Source organism: Rousettus aegyptiacus, unplaced genomic scaffold (assembly GCF_014176215.1).
Source record: "Rousettus aegyptiacus isolate mRouAeg1 unplaced genomic scaffold, mRouAeg1.p scaffold_m13_p_17, whole genome shotgun sequence".
Taxonomy (NCBI): domain Eukaryota; kingdom Metazoa; phylum Chordata; class Mammalia; order Chiroptera; family Pteropodidae; genus Rousettus; species Rousettus aegyptiacus.
Genome location: NW_023416292.1, coordinates 39139924 through 39160462, shown reverse-complemented (window position 1 = coordinate 39160462; position 20539 = coordinate 39139924). Strand labels below are relative to the sequence as shown.

At 37.4% G+C, this 20539-nt stretch overlaps 1 protein-coding gene across 2 annotated transcripts in view; it reads right to left on the bottom strand.

Moving 5' to 3' along the window:
* The window catches only part of OLFM3 (olfactomedin 3), a 167917-nt gene that overhangs the window by 16679 nt on the left and 130699 nt on the right, over positions 1–20539 (bottom strand). For both annotated transcript variants that reach the window (XM_016133550.2, XM_016133549.2), the window contains exons 2-4: positions 11521–11667; positions 5822–5977; positions 1544–1763 (exon numbers count right to left, since the gene is read on the bottom strand). In XM_016133550.2, coding sequence (XP_015989036.1) covers positions 1544–1763; positions 5822–5977; positions 11521–11667 — 523 coding nt within the window. The remainder of the gene's footprint in view (positions 1–1543; positions 1764–5821; positions 5978–11520; positions 11668–20539) is intronic.

Genomic DNA, 20539 nt, shown 5'->3' with positions numbered 1-20539 from the left:
ATTTTATGTTTTTGATCAGTTGAATCAAAAGAAATATTAACTAATTAGTACAGTTTATTAGAGTCACATTCTTTCACACTCTGTGGTCTGTGGGGGAAAATTAATAAAAAGAATCTTTGATACATATTGCAGATTATAGTCCTAAGGCTTAAGGATACCATAGAAACATTATCCCTGGTTCAACATTAAGAAGAAAGGATGAATTTGCGTCCACTTAGATTATCCCTCTTTGCCTCAAATGTCGTTTTCAATATTGGAGGCGATGACAGGTGGCGGGTTGCATGTGGATTAGGAGAAACAAATGGGGTTACGGAGGAACTGAGTGCAGAGTTACCTAACCGCAGTGCACATTACTTCCAGTGAAGTCAGCTCAGAGAGCATATGCTAGAAGTGAAGGTCATTTCTAAAATTGAGCAGACCCCAAGATTTTTCCATGTTAATCCCTCAAAGTCATAACCGGCACACTTTCGGGTTCACGGTGTTTACTAGATAGGACCTTCCTATCGCCTGTCTTTGCATTAGTAGAGTCCATTTGTTCTCCAGTCCATGAGACCAGCACAATGAAACCAGCTGAAGCCTGGTCTCAGGATGCAAAGTCTGTGGCTCTGGGTTATTGTGAGATGCTAGGAATGACAGAGTGCATAGATTAGTTTTTAAAACCTTCTGGAACTCATTTAAGTTTTATTTTAAACATTTAGATTTATCCTTTGAAGTTTTCTTTACTAGAAATTATGTTTTTAAAATTTATCACTCCTCTTCCCATTTTATTTCTTATTCCAGAACGTTTACTTTACCTTGAGAGAATACTTTTTCTATGGTTATTGAGCGCCCCCAGCTCCCCGTCATGTCACATGTCAGCAACTAAAATACTGTTCCTAAATGGGTTTACAACCCTTCATTTCACATTAAGTTACAGATTAGTTCCATGATGACCACAATGGAATAATTAGCACATTGGTGCAATGGAAGAGTTTGTAAACTCAGACCAGGTTGAGTCAAGAACCGAAGCCTAATGTTCACCTCACACGCGTGGCCCTCCAGAGCAGTGAATATTTATTTGAGTAGGTGCCTCCTTTTTACCTCTTGAGCAGATCAGAGTGGCTAATGGGTTGTTAGGTTTGCTTTAATTATTGCTGTTTCGTATTTTGTCCCAGGACAACTTCTTTTCCAGGCTCCAACTTTCTCCACTACTAGAATTGCCTCTTCTCTCCCCTGGCCAAGCAGTGATTAACCATAACATACTGTCTTTGGTAAAACTTATTTCTGTTAGTGTTACCAATAGAATTGGCTGTATTTGCAAGACTACTTATTTTAAACCATTAGGTGGTAACAGGGTGATCTGAAAATTAGGCAACTGTTAGTCAAATAACACTCATTACCCAGACACGCTTATACCATTAAAAGAACACTTACTTTACACTTAGAAAGAAGGCACTGTTTTCCCTATAATTAGGCATGTCTAACTATTTGCAAATATAAGAATGCAGTTTCCATTGAAACTACTTAAAAACACAATTTAGACAAATGTAATCGTTCTACTCACTTAGCTTTTTCATGCAGTCACGAAGTCTGGTTTCCAAGCTAAGCACCCTTTGATGTAGTTCCTCGTAATCGTAGGCTCCGATTTCCTCCTGAATCCCAGTGAGGACTGCAGACAGATTCCGGATTTCCTCCTTGAACTGGGTGATTAACTTGGCATCTGTTTTGTACTGTTCCAGCACAGGGATCAAGGGCAGGAGCTCGTCCATCTTCTCTTTCAGCTCCTGTGAAAAGCAGCCGATTGTTCCTGAGAGTCATTTAAACAGATCAAGCAGCTATGTTCTTTTTAGTATGATACTTAAAGGAGATTATTAAAACAGATTCAAAATTCCTTATTGATTTTTGGTTGAAATGAGGTATTTCATGAGAATGTAAGTGGCCACATGATCATTAGTAGTAAATCTACTTATCTCAGCTTTGCAATACAAGAACCTCTCTAAATCATTACATGCCTTTTTTTATGAAACAGATTGATCCTTAACCATAATTACAAAAACTTCCTATGGTAGCAATTATGGGTTTATGTATTATCTCACTTTCTAGTAGCATTTCATAAAGTGAGCAATCCGTTATTTGGTTAGGAAGTAAAAGAAGGGTCCATGTTCTAATTATGAGTTATTAGAAATAGGTCAAATATCCTATGTGTGTTTAGTTAAGCCTAGTTACTCATTTACTGATTATCCATGCTGTAGTGGTACTTATGGGAAATTTTGGATCGTGGAACACTTTTTCCCTAACCAAATTTTCCTCTTATGGCTTTCCACCATGCTATCCTTCCATTATGCCCAGGTATTCCTCATTCTTCTTAATATCCATCTAAGCACAGCATCATTTGGAAGAGAAGTTCAGCAAATATAGTAAATCAAGTAAAGCTTCTTTATGCTCAGAGAAATGTGTGTTGCTGTTTACTATGTTGAATTATTGCCCACACTCCATTTACCTTATCCTAGATAATTTAGAGCTCTTTATGTAAGGCAGAGTTGCTTCCCCATTTGGTGAATTAACTCTTTCGGGGGTTGTGGTGTTCCTAGTTATGTAACAACTGCGCCCAGTTATACAGTTGTTTGAAACTAGAATGTTGATTTTTGTCTAGAGAATAAGAAACATATTTTGCCAGCTCAATGTCCTTCTCATAGCATCATGGGACTGAGCCACACCTGCAATTTTGGTTTCCAGAAGTGTCACCTTTTCTTCTTATCCTTTAACTTGGTGGCGGTGGTCAATGAAAATATTTTATGAGCTTGTTTCAATTGTGAGTGTATTGCAGGCCATCTTGTTTGTGGAAAGAGCTGTCATTGTTATCATCATTTGAGAATAATCCATAGGTGCTGTCAGAAACTATGCTGTACACTGACTAATTTAAGGAGCTGAAAATTGCATTTTAAAATTACATCGAGAAGATGTTATTACTCTAAGCGCATTAAAATAGCAGGAGCTCCCATTGCTGCCCTGATTTATACACTTATGTTTCATGTGGGGAAATTTCTACTTGCTCTGTACACTTGAAATTCTTTGAATTATCTATATGTCCATGTTGAGTGGGAGGGGACAGGTCTTAATAATGAGAAGGATTCATATATATTACAGTCAAAATGCAGAATTGTAGAGCTTCATTCTTATTGGTGGCTCAGTTGAAATAAACTTATTCGTCTTAGCATCTTGTGGCATCCCTAAAGGAAGACATAATTGCTTCATTAGGATTTTAATGAGAAGATTTAGTTCTGTTGGTACCACTTGCTGCATATTATAGCAACTGTGACAATGAAGAGTGAAAAGAGAACAATACAATGTCACAATTTTGGAGGCGTTTTCCCCTTGAATTAAAAAAAATAGATATTTATATTTTTTAGATCTTTTCAAAAATTTATAGTTCGATTATTGGAAGTCAATTTTGAAGCTCTAGACATTTGTCAGAGAACAGTGGGGAGTTCAGCCAATATACACACCAAATTCTTAAGAGGCTTAGGTGGAGTATACAGATTGGTGTTTGCTAATCCTGTCCAGGATTTCACTTTGTACTATGTTTCTCTTACAGCAAAGGTTGTAGCTAGACTATCGGCCAACCATGATCTTTAAGTTTAATTCAGGGAGCTATAGGCTACTTAGAGAGGCAATGCGGTATTGATATTAAGAGGCTTAACTCAGGAGTTGGACATACATATTAGATCTATGGCTGTGGGAAAATTGTTCACCTTCATTGTGCCTTATTTTCTCATTTGAATAAGGGGGGTAAAAATAGTGGCTACCTGATAACATTGTTGTGAGGATTAAATTAGTTAATATATAATAAATTTAAACTATGCTTGGAACTATGTGTAGAATATGCGTAATTCTTCAGAAAAATAGTGTTATTATCATCGTTGCTATTGATTTTGACGTATAACTTCAGTATCTACTTGGATTACATGAACTAAGAAAATAAAAATCATTATGTCATATGGTACTGCCTTAAAATTTAATTTTCCAATTGGTAGCCTGACTGCTGCTAGACAAACTCACAGAATAGGCAAATTATTTCCTTGTTTCCTGTCTTCTCCTGAGAGTTCCCATAGATGCACATGCATCCCCAGCCATGCCAGCCCTGACACCCGTAAGCTGCCACTAGGCATCACAGAGCTCTGCACTGCCCATCTGAGCTTGGATGGTCTCACTTGGCGCCAGGCACCCGGGGCTCCTCTCTTGTCCCTCTTCCTTTCTGGGAAGGCTCCTTAGGCACTGTAGATGCCAGCTTACCATGGCCTGCTCATGGCGATGGCCTTGGCATCGAGCTCACAGTGCTGCTCTGCAGTCTCTACCCTAATCCTGGCCATTGGAAATTGACATTGAAAACCTTTTGGTTTCCTAGATCTCCTCTGTGACTTAATATTTTTTGGTGGGAGGGAGACACTAGTCCAACATCGTTTTCTTGAGTATTGCCAAATTCTGTAACCCTTCCCCGACCTTATCTACACAAAATTAAACAAAATTAATTACTCTTCCCTTTCTGCTGTTAAGTAAAGTTTATGCCTTTTACTATCAATTTTACCTGACTATTTGTTAATTGTCTTTCATGGGGCAGAGATTATGTATTATATATCCAGCAGAGGGTCCAGTACTACCTCGCGAATGGTAAACGCTCAATAAATATTGTTTGAAATTAATTTATTTGCTCCTCGGCCTTATTTTATTCTGTTTACTATTTCCCCATAAATTCTCTATTTTTCCAGGTCACTCATTCTCTTATTTCCAATAATTTTTAAACTTATTGTATCTTCTAGGCATTTTTCTAATTTTAATTTCTTAACTCCCTCTCTTTGCTTATGTCTCAAACCTCACGATTCATCACTTCAGCCTCTCCTCTTGTCAGTACCCTCAATGTTCTTGCCCTCTTGTCCTTTTAGGTAAATCTTTAAAACTGGTTCAGTGAAAGACTGTTTCGTATACCTCTCTACTCAGGTTCCTAAGCTGTACTGAAGAAAATCACAAAACCATAAAAATTTCTGCCATAGTAAAATGCGCTGTGTGGAGATCCTGCTGCACGTCTCTGGCCAGCGCCCTGCCCATCACAGTCAGATGTGAAAAGCACTTCTAATGCTTGACCAAGAGCTTGAATTCAGAGTGACTCCCTTAGCATCAGCAGTGAACCTTGCTTCCTAATTGGCAAGGAAATCTGAGGCTATTATGTTTTTAAAACCACAGCGTATTTTATAAACTATGCACTGTGTCTTTGCAGATGATATTGTCATAGTCAGATTTTATTTCAATCTATGCATTGTCATACATAGGTAATAAATGTCCACATAGCATGCTTGAAAGGACCATTCATTTTTACCATTTCTAAATAATTGCCAATACAACTTAAAGTCTAAAAAAGACTTTATTTGTATCAACTTATGAAACTGCCCTCTTTCTGTGTGCTGTTAATAATGGTATTATTACCTCTTTTAATAATTTATATTTTCTATAGTTCTCATATTAGGGCATAAAGTCATCAAAAACACTTTAATAAATTTTATTATTTGTTTTTCTTTAGATTTCCCCTTGTTAAAGATATTGAGTGCCTATAAATCTATCCAGAAACTCGACCTAGCTCTAGAAGGATGACACTCTTTTTATGGCAAGTCTTATGCACTTTGGTACCAGCTAAAGGACAGTTTCAGTGGTGAGATGATTGACGTCCCCCATGAGTTTCGCTTTGCACATATGGGCCAGCACACAGTTATTTCTAGCTGAGTGCCATGCTGGCTCTTCATTGCACTCAGTGTCTCACTTGGATTGATAAGATTGCAGAAGTCAGACCTACTTGAAAATGCTTGGTCATTAGCGTCTTCCGATCATCTTCAATCTGCCGAAATTTGGCCTTCAGCCCTTTCATTTGGGTTTCCATTTTTAGAACATATTGGAAATCTCTCTGGGTTCTCAAATTTAAGACTTCAATAGATTGGGACATGTTCTGAACCTATTAAACAAGAACATTGTGTGTAAATTATTGTCTTTTTACAGGCATATCACTTCTAAAATAGCAAAAAAATGACATCAGCATAAAGAACTGGAAATTCCCAATCCTTAACTGCATTTCTATATGACATATTTTTGGGAGGACAGTACTTCATGCTAAACATTGAAAAAATCCAGCAAGAGAAATAATCAAATGGACATTCAAGCATTAGAAATGTCAATGTAAATAAGAATTTAATATGTCATAAAAATAAATTTTTGAAAAGTAACATTTTTATTCCAAGGCTCTGTAAGCTTATAATGCCCCACTCTGTTAAATGTTAAAACAGATTGTTTCTGTAAGTACTAAATCTGACTTCTTCAAGATCTGGGATGCTTAGCAATTGTGGATGATACTGAAGTATCCAACAGATGCATTTGGATGCATTCACTCCGGTACAGTTACTACAAGCTGCACGGCCAGTGCTCCCAGGGGTGAGACTGCATTGACCGAGACCAGTGGGGGTGGTGCTGGGACGCCTCCGACCCGGCAGAGCACGCTGTTGGAGAGACCTGGCGTCTGTATCAGGTGTTTGGTAGAGAAGCAGTAAACACATGTTAGGCTGATGGCACCACCCTAGGTTCATTGAGCCCCAGGCTATTTAGAAGTAGGAAATAGGTGACCTATAAAGCATGTAGAAACGAGGAAAGAAAGGCTGCTCTAATTGTTGTGGCAGCAAAATTCTGAAAACAAAGAGAACGCCTCTAATAGGAGGAGAGCTGTTGAATGAATTGAGAAACGGGATGCGAATAAACTATTTTAAAGAATAAGATAGCTCTTTACACCTGTGGTTCTCAAAGTATTGTCTATTGAGCAACAGCTTTGGCATCCACCTGGGAACTTCTCAGAAATGCAGACTCTTGGGAGGCTACTAAATCAGCACCTGCATTTTATCGATTCCCAAGTGATTTCTTTGTCCATTAAATTTTGAGACGCACTGCTGAGCACGGAGGGATTTCCATGAGAAAAGCAAATGAGAAAAACAAACATAAAAATTATTATATAATTTTATCTTTTAATTCTAAGTCAAATTCCCCCCTCACTTTCTCGCTCTTCTTTCACTCTGTGTTTCTCTCATGCACACAAGATGGACACACACATGTAAAAGAAAATGGAGTATATAAGCAAAAAAATCATAAAGAAAGGTATGGAAGATTTAGAAGAATACATGTTAGGTTGTTAACGCTCGTTTTCTGGCAGGAGATGAAGTGTGGGTGTGAAGAGGTAATAAAATATTGTAGAAAGAGGTCCTGTTAAACATGCATAAATATCTGCATAAAGTTATATTTTATCTGCATGAGTGAATACATGAAATCTGGTAGTGAGATTTCAGGTGAGCTTTACTTTGTTTCATGTATTTTTATGTGTTACTCAATTTATTTTTAATTAACGTGTATGTATGTAATAGGTAAAAAGTTATTTTCACTGCAAAATTTGACTTATAACTAAAGAATGGATGATTTGTTCAGAGACAAATTTTTGTCATCAGTTAAAGCCACAAAGCTCAGTGAACCAGCCATCTCTAAAGAGCCCATTGTTGATAATATTCCTCGGAATTGACACTTTCAGGAAAGGCAGTGGATTCTTCTGTCTTGGCTTGCCTCAATTCCTCTACTTTTCTTGTCAGAGAAGGTCACATTTTCCTGATTATTTTTTTTTGCTGTCTTGGTCTGTAGTCCTGCCCTTCATGAGACCTGTCTTTTCGGGACATATTAATTGCAGTCTAGCTTATATTAAAACTAATTGTATAATGTATGTGTTGGTGGGAGCAGAGAAGTGGCTCCTTCTGTGAGCTCCATGATTTTGGAAGCCGTGTTTATTAATATCTTTTACTCCCAAGGCCTTGCACAGAACCAGGCACAGTAATTGCTCAATAAATATCTATTGGGTAAAGTTATCTTAGGCTTCCAATGGCGGTAATGGGTAAATAGTATTTTAATGTTTTAAGGAAAGTTTTCCTTCTCCTTTCATTGGTTAGGCTATAGCATTATACGATCCCAAATATTTATTAATTTACTACTGCTTCTACATTCAGAAAGCTTAATTTAAAAAAATCTTTAATGCAGCACAAAATTACTGAGACTTTAAAAGCATGATAACTGCATCTGGGATAAATGTAATGCTTTTAAAATAATTTTCTGCTTCATTTTGGTTTGGCGTGAATAAAGAAAATCCATTTGCATTAAAAAAACTATCTACACATTTGAATATGGCATTTGTCTTTGAAGACACCTATCATTGGCATGGCTGATATTCTAGGAATTTGATGTACTGGGCCAGAGTCTGTACAATTATAAAATGATGGGCAAGAGATAATCTGGGTAAAGTTAAAAAACAGCCTCTTTTTTATTTTACCTCTGGCTTACCCTGTGAAGTTCAATTTCAACTTTATTTGTGTTGTTGGAAAATGCACTGAGAAAATTTTTGCTGAGTCTCGATTATAACCTATATTGCAGAATCGCATATAATTACAAGAGCTGATTTGGGGTAACGGCTAGAGATAGAGTTGTCTCATTGGACAGGATCTGGCTCTGGGCTGTCTTTTGCTCTTCCTGCTAGCTGTAGCTAGGACTGTTTGGTTTCTCATTGGCTACAGAAACCCACTGATGATGCCAGAGGGTGATTACACTTGTCGGAAGAAGACCCATCTGCTGTGCTTCTTTTAGCCTGCTCGTCTCTGATGTTCTCTCTTATAAGAGTGGAGGCTACTTTAAAAGAAAAGTCCAACAGTTCAATATGTTTAGATAGCCTTGGGGTTAACAACAATAAACAGAAATTTCTTTACCGTAGGGTTTCTCAGAAACTTTAGTATTAAACTGTGTGGTAGAAACCTTCGAGAGTGAAGTATCATGTACAATGTTTCTTAAAATGATTTTATTGGTGACAATGTCACTGGCATCCTGTGCCAAAAATCACGCTTTAGGAAATATTGACCTAGACAATGTGAACATCTTTAACTATGCAGAGAAACTGTATAGTTAACAAATATTTTTCTTTAAGTGAACAATTTTAGTTTGGGTGTATTAAAACATGAAATATCATGAAACCAATTGTAATTTTTCCAATATTCAGTGATAGAAATACTGTTAACCTTGTTTGACAGAGCATCACTTTACATGAATGTGGATGCCACCCATGGCATTATGGGTGACACTCACGTGGGGCTGAGAAAATGCAAAACTGATTTGTTTAGCTCCTCAGTCTACTAGTTGAGTGACGCTGGCAGGCTTGTTGACCTCAAAAGCACCAGTTTCCTTTTATGAAAAGTTAGAAAGAAAACTACTTCTGCTGCGAGGATTGAAGGGAGTAGATACAAATACATTAGGTGGGAACTGTTGTTGTTAACTATTGTTACTAAACCAATCCTTTGATTAATGGTGAATGCAAAGGTCATTCTCTTGTTTGCCCTCTGGTACCTTGAATATATGTGAAACTATAGAGAAGCCAGCAAGGGACTAGCTTGATCTGAATAAGGAATGCTTATATCATATGTCTTTCCTTTGGGTCAGCACAGCAAGCCAGTGTTACCTCCTTCAGGCCACTCTAAATAGTGTGCACAATTTACTATTCCTCTGTTGGCATAACATTACCAAATGGTAAATTTGATAAATCTAACCTTCGGAGATCTTGATTTTGCTCATATTTTTTTTGTCATTTAGGTATTGATGAATTTTCAAAGGTGTGATTTTCTCAAATTTCTTTAAAATATTAAACAAATTGCACGTTGCAAGGAGTGGTTATATAAATTTCAGTGATTGTTTTCAACCAACCTCGCTAGTTGTACTTTTTTTGCCTTAGTGTCCTTTACTATTTCCTGGTTTTATCATAGCTCTGGAATACACTTCACTTTGGACCCGTAGAGGGTATTATCCACTTCCTGACATTCAGACTTTATTTGAATTTTTTCAGCTGATTTTTGAGGAAATGTCTGAGTCTAGGTGTGGGTGTGTATGTGCAATGCTATACTGAAAAATAGTAACAAAATAAGGTTATGGTGTCTAAGAAAATGTTCCTTACCACAGCTGATGTAGAACAACAAAAAATTTTTTTTCATAGAAGATTGGAGCAGATAAACAGCAATCCGAGGAGAAATACATTTTAATAGGAAAATAAAGTAAAATCTTTTTATCAATGTAATTAATTTTCCTAGTAACCAAACAATATTAAACTATATATTTGAGATATTTTTTTCATAGAAATAAAGAAAACCAAAATTGAACCTAATACCCAAGACTAATCATAGTTCACATGTCATGATTTCTAACAGGTAAGAGGCTTATTAACTTGAATGAAATGACATTTGCTCTTGGCTGGAGGACAGATATTGAAAGAATAGGAAGGATGGGATCTTATCATAAAACAATATATGATAACAGGACTAGGAGAAGGGGAGGAAAAACAGACTAACCTTTGTGCAAAAACATGACGAAAATATTTTAAAAACCTTACGGCATCAATAGACTTCCAAATAATGTGCACAGAGGGAACTTATTTTTATATATGGCAGTGGAAGAAAGTTGCTGTGGCTAGGTTTGATATTACATAACGTAGGAATGTCTGTATTGATCAATTTGACACTTTCATTCTTCTACCTGCTCTTAATTTTCCATAAAAAGCTCTCATTCAGTGCCATCATTGTGAGGACAATCGTGGGAAGGATATCGCACAGAGTGAGTTGTTGAGTGTGGCGTCCTCTAAAAGCGCATACCACCTAATTTATGTTATTATCCCTGATGGTATTTAAAATTCAAACGCATTTCCATCCTTCTATCGGCTTGGCCAACCCAGCTGTCCTATTGTGTTCAGAGCCCAACAAACTAAAAGTCTGAATGAGAATAATTGAGAGAACCATTTATTGTTTTTCTTCTCCCTCCCCAAACTAAACATAAATAACCTTTCATGAGCTGACTTTTATCTGTAAAAGAGAATGAATCAAGGGCATTCTCCATTTGATTGTTACGGATCCGGCTTAAGTAAATTATATGGAGAGAATGCTATTGAATGAAATTGAAGAGCTTAATGTTCAAAGGAATGACTTAGAGGATGATGATAAATACTCAGAATTATTCATTATCTGTTCAGATAGCTTGCATATTGCATGCTATTATTTTAACTTCTGTGCAAGATTGCTGATGGGATCCAAAAGTATGAGCTCAAGGAGTACAGTGTGATCCTGAGAGCTGAGGCTAAATTTCTGGCTGCAGAATAAGACTTCTTGCTTGCCTTTTTTTTTTTTTTTTTAAAAAAAAAAAGAGACACAGATTAGATATTAAGATATATGATAGAGAACCAGTTTTAAGAAGGAAGGGTTGGGAAAAGTAAAAAGTCATAAGTGGAATAGAACGGGAAGCTTGGGGTACTGCTTTCAAGGAAAGGGAAAAAGTTTATTTGAGAAAGGGGACAAAAATTTGGACCCTCCTCATCATTATCTGCCTTCCTACATTTCCTTTTCAAGGAATGGTAGATTTCAATACAAATATGCACGGGGGACACAGGACACCTACCTTTTCCAGCAGTTGGCGAAGCTGCCTGCTTTTGGCATCCCGGGAGCACAGGTTCTGTTCCGGAGCAACCACCGTGCAAATGCATCGCCCGTCGGGGTCCTGTGCTGAGCTGTACACTTGCCAGCCTTCTTTGGGACTAATCTGGGTCTGAGGAGACCAATGGTAGATACATAGAACACAGACCCCGTTATAGGATAAAGAGATTGCGAGTCTGTAGCATTTTAAGCAAAGCATTTTTTTTCTGATAATTAATGTTTGTATTTTTATTCTGTAAGGTTAAAAGGAGACTAAACAGCACACATAGGCAGCACAGGTAGCTTCGTTCAGTTACACCTTCCTTATCATGCCCACAGGGAGAAACTTTCTCTTATTGTAGGTTCCATATTGTTAATCATATATCACCTATACCACCATCTAATGCTTTTTGTTCTATTTGGACATATTGATGCAACTTCAGAAGCATCCGATAACCTCTTAGAGACATATGACCACTCTTTCTATATAAAATCTGTTAGCTTGTCTTTCTCAACAGTAAATGGTAATTAGTAGTATATTTTTTTTCTAATTATTATTCATGTGTGATATTCAGAAGCAAAGCCCTATCCCAAGAAGCTTTCTACGTATTGAAGGGCCAATTATTAATAAAGCCGGAAAGGTATCATATGAGAATACAGAGTGAAAATAATTAGATCCGCACTGTTTTGCAAAGGATACAGCGTCCCAGAGGAGTTAGAGTATTTTGGCATAGTCTGCCAAATTGATGTTCCCAAATTACTGTTGTACGCTTCTCACCCTGCCTCCCTAGAACCCTAGCTCGAAGCTGTGTTCCATTTCTACTACAGTCTGCTTCCTGTTAAGTTTTTAGGCTTGCCTCCTGTGTCTTCCTACAGGAAAGTTCTCCAACCAAACTGGTCTATGTGTGTCCTGAAAGCATGCCTCCTTGATTCATATTTGTGTTACTCATTTTGCTTTTCTTGCTTGAAATACCTCCTTTATACACCTTCGGTTTTCTCAGCCCTCATGGATTCCACCACTTCCGGAGAATTGTCCATACACTTTACTATGTTTTTAATGTATATTCTCTAGTATTGATAATTTATCTCTCATTTGTCTTATCTCAACAATAAGTTTATATCCAGCTACGAGTTTTATTGGCTTTCTCCCTTCTGCCATATCAAGTAGATTTTATGAAGAACAAAGATAAGTAGCCTCATTTATTATCTAGTTATTTTCAGGAAGAACTATGCTTTGCGCGTATACTCCCCATTGTATAGACAGAGTCGTGGCGGATGCCGTGGTGCATGACCCAGAGGGACGCTCCTTGTTCCTCCAGCCCTTGAGAGTACCGAGTGCCGGCAGGGGGACTCTGTTGGTTTTCTCTTTGGGGATCGCCTAGGCTGAAGAATGCTGCCTGCTCAAAGTCAGGCCCTATTCCAAGAAATGGCTCACGTCCATCGATGTGCTGATGCAGAGGTACAAAGGAACAGGAATGATTGTGGTTCCCGTTTCACAGAAGAGAGCATTAATTAACCTGCCTGAAGATGCCCAGCTTGCGTGTGGCAGAGCCGTGCATGGAGCAGGGCAGTACGCTCCAGCACGGTACTTTTCAATAGAAATGTAATGAGAGCCACGTGTCTAACTTAAACATTTTCTAGTAGCCATGTGTAAAAAAGGAAAAAAGAAACAAGTCAAATTAATTTTACTATATATTTTAAGTATATCAAAAATATTTTTCAACATCTGAATGATATTCGTGAGATACTTTACATTCTATGTTTTCCCTTTTTTGTACTGTCTTTGAAACTGAGTGGCATTTTCACTTGGGGAACACCTTGGTTTGGGCTAGCCACATCTTCGGTGCTCACGAGCCACCTGTGGCCTCCTTATTGGACAGTACAGCTCTGGAGTCTCGCTTTTAATTTCAGCGCTATGGCCATGTCAGTATAATGCTGAATAGCCAGATAATCGTTTTTAAAGGTCAATCACATGGATATTGAAAAAACTACCTAACAGGTATTATATAGACAAGCCATCCAGTTTGCACCTGAATGTGTTTTTCCTGTGGAAATATCAGGTAAATCAATGGGTCTCCTTCTAAGCGCTGTCTTACTTCTACAGCTGGGACCCGCTATTCTTTAGCTTTCCTGTTATGGTTTCTAGGGATGCAGCAGATAGGGAGGTGTTTCATTTTTGATCGAGAGAAGAAGGAGCTGTATTTAGTCTAGGAAATAAAGTATTTAATGAATTGGGTTGGAGGGGCTATGCCAAGGAAGTCTGAGAAAGGGCTGAGGGTCAGGAGCCGAGTTGGGGCAAAGCACAAGGAGGGGAAAGGAGGCCAGCAGAACATTATCTTGCAGAATGCCCAGTGTTACTGGGCTGGTCATTTTACCTATAGACTGGTCAGAAGCAAATTCTTAAAAACGACTAAGCTGACTTCTCTCTCCACAGATCTGCCACATTCTGTGAGATTTTCCTTCTCTAGAATTCACAGCAGAAGAAATATAATTTCCTGTTTATACAGTCCCAGGAAGCTTATCACATACCGTCAACTAACACACAGTTCTTTTTCTTTTCGAGGGCTTTAGTGATAATCACTAGGGGTAATGATAGGCATTCCAACAATAGTCATGGGCAAATATTGAGGAAGCTATAAATTATAAACTTAAGTAATATGTTAAGATGTTGTATTTCTCATTGTTGATATATAATAGAAAGCAAATGATGCCAAACCTATCTTTTTAGTCTCTTTAAACTCCTTTTTTAGATAGTTCATATAAGTCTCCTGTGCCTCTTTCATTTCTGGGGCATTGAATTCATTATAATTTCTATTTTTTTCATCCCCTCTCCCCCTTTCCTTCTAGAGTTTATACCTGAATACTAGTTAGGATAGAAAGATGTACTCAGAATTATATATTATTAAAGTCGGATAGGATCTTAAAAGTTATTGCATTATTCTTTCTGTATTAAAGAAGAAAAATGCAGAGGGCTTATCTACAGAATGGAGATAGAAATAGCTTAGCAGAGTAGTTTCAATGATATAATTAAAGGTTTAAGCTGAGTAACAGTATGGGATTGCTATATCTAAACATAGATTCTGTAGTTTCAGCTAGGCTTCTAACATTGAACACAAATCTCAAATATGTCAGAAAATTAAGGCTTGTCACTAGAATAAATTTAGCTTTTGGATAAAGGAACAGGGATCACCCAATAGTAATATTAAAATATCTTTAATAGCAATGCAAACACCGATTATTAAACCTGGCACCATTAATATTGATTCTCACTTGCCAAGTGTTTGGCTAACTAGTGAGGGGCTTATCATGACAGGGCAAGGTGTCAGTTGCTCTCTGGAATGAGAAAAGCAGGAAAGGTGAACAGGGTTTGATGTTCATTTAGCATTCCCCTGAAGTGTCAGCTTAATAAAAGTAAAGACTTGAGCCTTGTTTGTACTTCCAATTGTCTTGTAAGAATCACTGAAAAAAAGCCATGACCTTCTCTACTACAGAGTTAGTTTAAATGATCTCAACTATAACGCGTTAACCTCTTTGGCAAGAAAAAGGTAACACAAAAGAGAAAAAAGCTAATATAAGAGATGAGTGCCTGAAAGTCCTGTGGGTTTTGATAGAGACCTCTGTTTCAGGGTCAGTGATAAAGGAAGCTTTATAAGCATCTCTAGTGCCCTCTTTTAGGACACCTATACCGGCTTTGAAAAGAGGATAAAAATAAAACCAACTAAGACCTCATGTGGAAGGAAATATTTAAATTGTTTAGATACCAATAAGAAAAGACTTGCTCCCATTTTAATTTAAAAGAACAATTATTCAAGTGTCAGCAAAACTTGTGTGATAATGGCAAACATTTATGGAGCTCTAGCCATTAATTGGCAGTTCACATGTGTTATTGTCTTTGATAATCACAACAGTCATGTGGACCAGGGGATGCTCGTCTGCCCATTTTGTGGACGAAAAAAGTGAGGCTTAGAAACAGTAAGTAACTCAGTCCAAGGTCATGGAGGCCAGTAATCAGCAGAGCTGGGATTGGTACTTGCACAGTCTGATTCTGGAGCCTGAAAATTTAACCACCAGTTATCTGAATTCTCTTTATATGTGATGATGATGACCCCGATAGCATTTTCTGAACCATGAAGTTCACCACTTGGACCTGGAGGATACAGATTGTTTTTAACAATCTAAAACATTGCTAACCACAGTGATTACTGATATAGTTCTCTTTGAACCTTTTGTGTTAATTAGAAGAACTAAATGAACTACTTAGCAGCTTTTAATATTATAAAACTCATGAAATATTTAAGAATGCTCTAAATAGGGGAATGAAAATGATAATTTTAACAATTGGATTTCAAGTCTGGATTCGTTGTTTGTAATTTAATTGTAAAACTATGCTGTATAGGTATAAAGCTACTGTGCGAGATTTATCCCAAAACTTCAGGGATTTGTACTAGAAAAGAAGGATCCTGAAAACTGAGATAGAAGTTAAAAATATCAAAATATCTTACATTTCAGTAGGTTTTTGTGTTTATAAAATCCTTTCTCTTAGCTTCATTTCTTTTGAACCAACTACCTTTAGAGTCAGTATCTTATTTAACTTATAAGGAAACAAATTAAAAAATAAATAAGCATTTTTTCCCCAAGTCACTCATTTCATAAATGTCACATGTGAGACTTATACCAGTTTTCTCCAACCTTAAGCCCAGAAATCATTAGATTTATTCTTTTCGAATAAATGCAGATAGATGGTCTGTGTCCATTTGCCAATAGCCCAAATAGTGTGCTTTAGAGGCGATGCACCCAGGCAGGCAGAGGGCATTATCCAAACAGTATGGAAACAAATACAGCCATTGGCACCCCACAGGAGTAGTTAGCAGTGAGGGCTCAGGAACGCGAGTGGATATTCCTGTGGAAGGCAGTGCAATCATTCATCAGGGCCCAGGTGGAGGGCTAGGCAAAGAGAGAATTCTGATTCTTTGAAGAGAACAAAATCAATTGGTTGAACATTGCTAGGTCTTATGTTTTATGATGAGTGTCTGGGAATTTCATAAAAGTTCAGAGTGATGCAAAAAAGAATAAGGGATCTAGCTACTGAAAGTGGTGTACGAGGTAGGAGAAAATAAAGCAGAAAAAAAAATCCATTTACTAAAACCTATTTGATTTAGAGTGGAGATATCTGAGTGATGAAAACCCCTTACAAATTTTATGTCTGAGGATGGGTTTGGCCCCGGAGAGTTGAAATGTGATTTGGCATGCTAATGGCTTTAGTTGTGGAGAGAGGAGAAATGTGAAGACAAGAATTAGAGAGATGTTGACAGACCATTCTAAAAGAAGCTGTGTTCTGGAGGATGTGTTAATAAAGATGTCATTACACTGCAGTTTTCTTCTTATTTCTATAAGACTGGGTGGAACTGAAATAAGAAGTGCCTATTCTTCGCTCAGGAAAACCTTAAGGCTCTAAGAAAAAAACAACTATAAAAACAAAAATAAACAAAGACATCAAATTTAGGTCGGTAGGTCACTTTTGCTTGTACTCTGGAAATCATAATGATTTAGAGTTGGGAAGTCATAAGGGGTCCTGTGTCTTTCCACTCAGTGATACTTCTATATTCCTCCTGCGTTTCCACTTGAACTCTGCACGATAGGAATGTCACTGCTTCGTAGGTAGCCCCTTCCACCGGTGGAAAGCTGAGGGGCCGAATCTGAACTTCTGTCTGTAATTTTCCCCATTTGGACCTACTTCTGCAAGAACAAATCCACATTCTTATGTGTCACAATTTCGTTCTAAAAAGGCAATGATCACATTCTCTTTGACTCTCAAGATTTGCCATTCTGTTCTCTCATCCATCTCCCAGTCCTTAATTTCTTTATTTGCTCTTTCACAAAATGGACATTGTCTAAGAACTTGGGAAGAAAAAACAGTCATACAAAACAGTGGAGTCAGATATCTTCATCTAGGTCTAAAAAAGGTGGTGAATTAAAAGGTCAGAAACTTCCAGAATATTGACAGTTTGTATCAGGGTATTCTACTTCTTTTGTAGCGCTTAAAACTAACTCATTCAAGTACTTATGTAAGAGGAGAAGCCAGCTATATGTTTGAAAATGAGCGAAACTAATCTCTCATGCCCACAGGGCCCTTTGAGGCCTCTTTCCACCTCAGCGGTTGGGCTGAATGAGAACAGCTGGTGTCTACTGAATGTCCTCTGTTCAGTTGCTCTTCTCCAGGCTCTTCCTGGTGTGGAGTCCGCAGCATGGGGCACTTCTCAGAAGCTCAGCCTCAAGGAGAAGTAACTCTGCACCAGAGACAATTGTCCGAGGAAGCCCGAGCTCTCTCAGAGCGGAGGCTTCGCCTCTGCAGATGCCAGCTCCACCAAAGGTTGATGGGCTCAGTGATAGATTTGAAGGATAAAAAAAGATAGAAAACAGGGCCAAAGAGGAGGATAAAGGAATTTTTCAAGATTCTAAAAAAAAGAAGAGGGAGTGTATTTCCCTAAGAAGGAGCTGTATTTAACTACTTACTAACAAAAATATCCTGGAAATTTAAAAACCTTTTTTAGCTTTGAAACAATCAAATGCACACTGCCAATTTCAGAGATACCTGCCATAAACAGATTTAATTGACATTTAATAATTAAAACCCTACATTTTTTATTATTTTTTTTCTAGATCATTTAAAACTACCCTTCTAGAGAAAGACTATGTTCATATTTGTGTAAATCTGCACTTTTGCCATCTGTGTACATGTTACAAACACTCATAAAACGAATTTTAAGAACTGTTCTTTCTTTTTCTTTTTCTTTTTTCTTTTTAATTTTGGTGTATGCACAATTGCAGGCCCATTTCATTCATACCATCTAACGTAAGAACGTAGAGTGAGAAAGTTGGGAAGGGCTGGGCAGCATAGCCTTGCCTACGGGGAAGAGAACTGTTAATGCTTCAATCTACGAAAAGTGGAATCCAGGATCATCGGAAACTACCTGAGTAGGGCAGAAAGAACCTAGTGTGGTGCCCAGGGCCAGGAGGGCAAAGGCTAGTGAATGTGCGTGAAAGGACTTCCTTGCCCAGGACCGTAGTCACGTGACTTGCTTCTGCTGTTATCTCTGTCATTAACCAGCTGGGGAAATCTGTTTAGTCAGTTACATGTTTTGGGTCCACATTCCCACTTGTAGAGTGAGGAAGCTGGGTTAGATCAGCCACATTTCCAGCTAAGCTCTTGAGAGCTCTAAGGTTTCCCTGGAGGTATCTTGACTAGGGCAAGGGCTCGATCGTGCGGCGAGGGAGCAGGTGGTGAAGGCCCACCCAATAAATCCTCCCCGCATCATTCATTATTTGTTTGACCAATGACTTGTTTTATATACTGGATTTCCACTTCAAATTTGATTCAACAAATATTTATTCAGTATGTTTATATAAGATTTAATTTGAGAAAAAAAGGCACTCCTGCCAAAAACAGTGTGAAAATTACTGGCCTGGATGGTTTCTAAGAGCCTTTCCAGCATTAACATTTTATGAGCTTAATTAGGAAATACAGATTCATTCATTTTTCACCACGGGAATCCTAAAGTATGAGCAATTATCTTGAATAATTAAGGTAGGGAAATGTCATAATAGACACTGTTCCTCGGTAAGGTAGCCATTCTGTAAAACACGCAGAAGAAAAGAAAAAAAAAAAAAAACAACAACAAGCTTTTGCAACTGGGTTTCTTCATCCATTTCAGTAAATACCATAGTGCAAACTTTCCTGAATTTCCTTTTTGTTTTCGTCCAAAGGAATATTTGGTTGTGTCAGCACCTTCATAGATCATAGAAATGCTTTATATTTTTCAGCCAACAGATTACCAAACAAAAGTAAAGAAAATAAATTTACTTTAAACTTATAAGATAGCTAGAAGCCCTGAAAGAATCACCCATCATTTCAAAAATTTGATTCTCTTCTATTACCAACAGAGAGAAAAAACTAAACCAATGTCTATATGCACAAAATTAATATATCTGAGAACCAAGGGACCAAATTTGAAATATAACTCCGTTATGAATTTCTTAGTGTTGATTCACTTTCCGAAAGAGTTAATTCAACAATTAGGTTGTTGAAAACCATCAGACACTTGAAAATTTGGCTCAGCAAATATTCAATATTGTTAGTTTATTTTGTAATTGTTTATTGATGACATATCATGCTTTCTTTATAACCACAAATCTCCTTTACTTCCCACTAACCACATGCAAATCATGTAGGTAACGAGGAGAATCTCAGTAACTGGGGCACAGAGGTTTCTTAAGTGACTGGAGGGAGGTTAAAACATAAAAGCAGGGCAAAGTGCACCTCACAGGTGCTCTCCAGATGCCCGCAGCACTGGGCGAACCTGTGAAATTGACCTGACTCCACTAAGTTAATTTGACCTGACTCCACTAAGTTAATTACACATTGATTGATAGATTAATTACTATTAATACAAACAAGTCTTGAAAATAGAGGGTTACTTTTCTTTCAGTATCTGACTTTTTCTGCTCCATTAGAGTAATCCGGTGATAAAAACAGATAAAGATAAAAAAGTGCTCCAAACACTAATTGTTACTGTGCCTTTATTCCATAGCAGGGAGATTGTTTTTCCAGGATATTCCTTCTACTTGAATTTGTAAACTTTTATTTGAAAAACCAATAGTTTTCATTTTCATTTTAAAGGTTTTAAAGTATTGCTAACCAAACCATGCTCCAAACTATTAGAAGAGACTTTGTCATAATTTGGGAAAGGTTAAAAAGCCATTACTTTTAGGTGAATGAAGACTATAGGACTTAGACTCATAATAGAAGTCTTTATAAAAAATTAAATTATACAAGAAGAAGATTTTATCATGTAAATTATCTATTCTTTGTGTTTCTTGGCTCTTAACATCTTTTTGGCAGGCTTTAAATTGCTAAGGTTTCTTAAAAAATTTATGTTTAAAGAGGTTAGTTTCTCCGAATGCATTGCAAACAATCACAGAATTCAATTCCAAGGAAGAATCTGCTA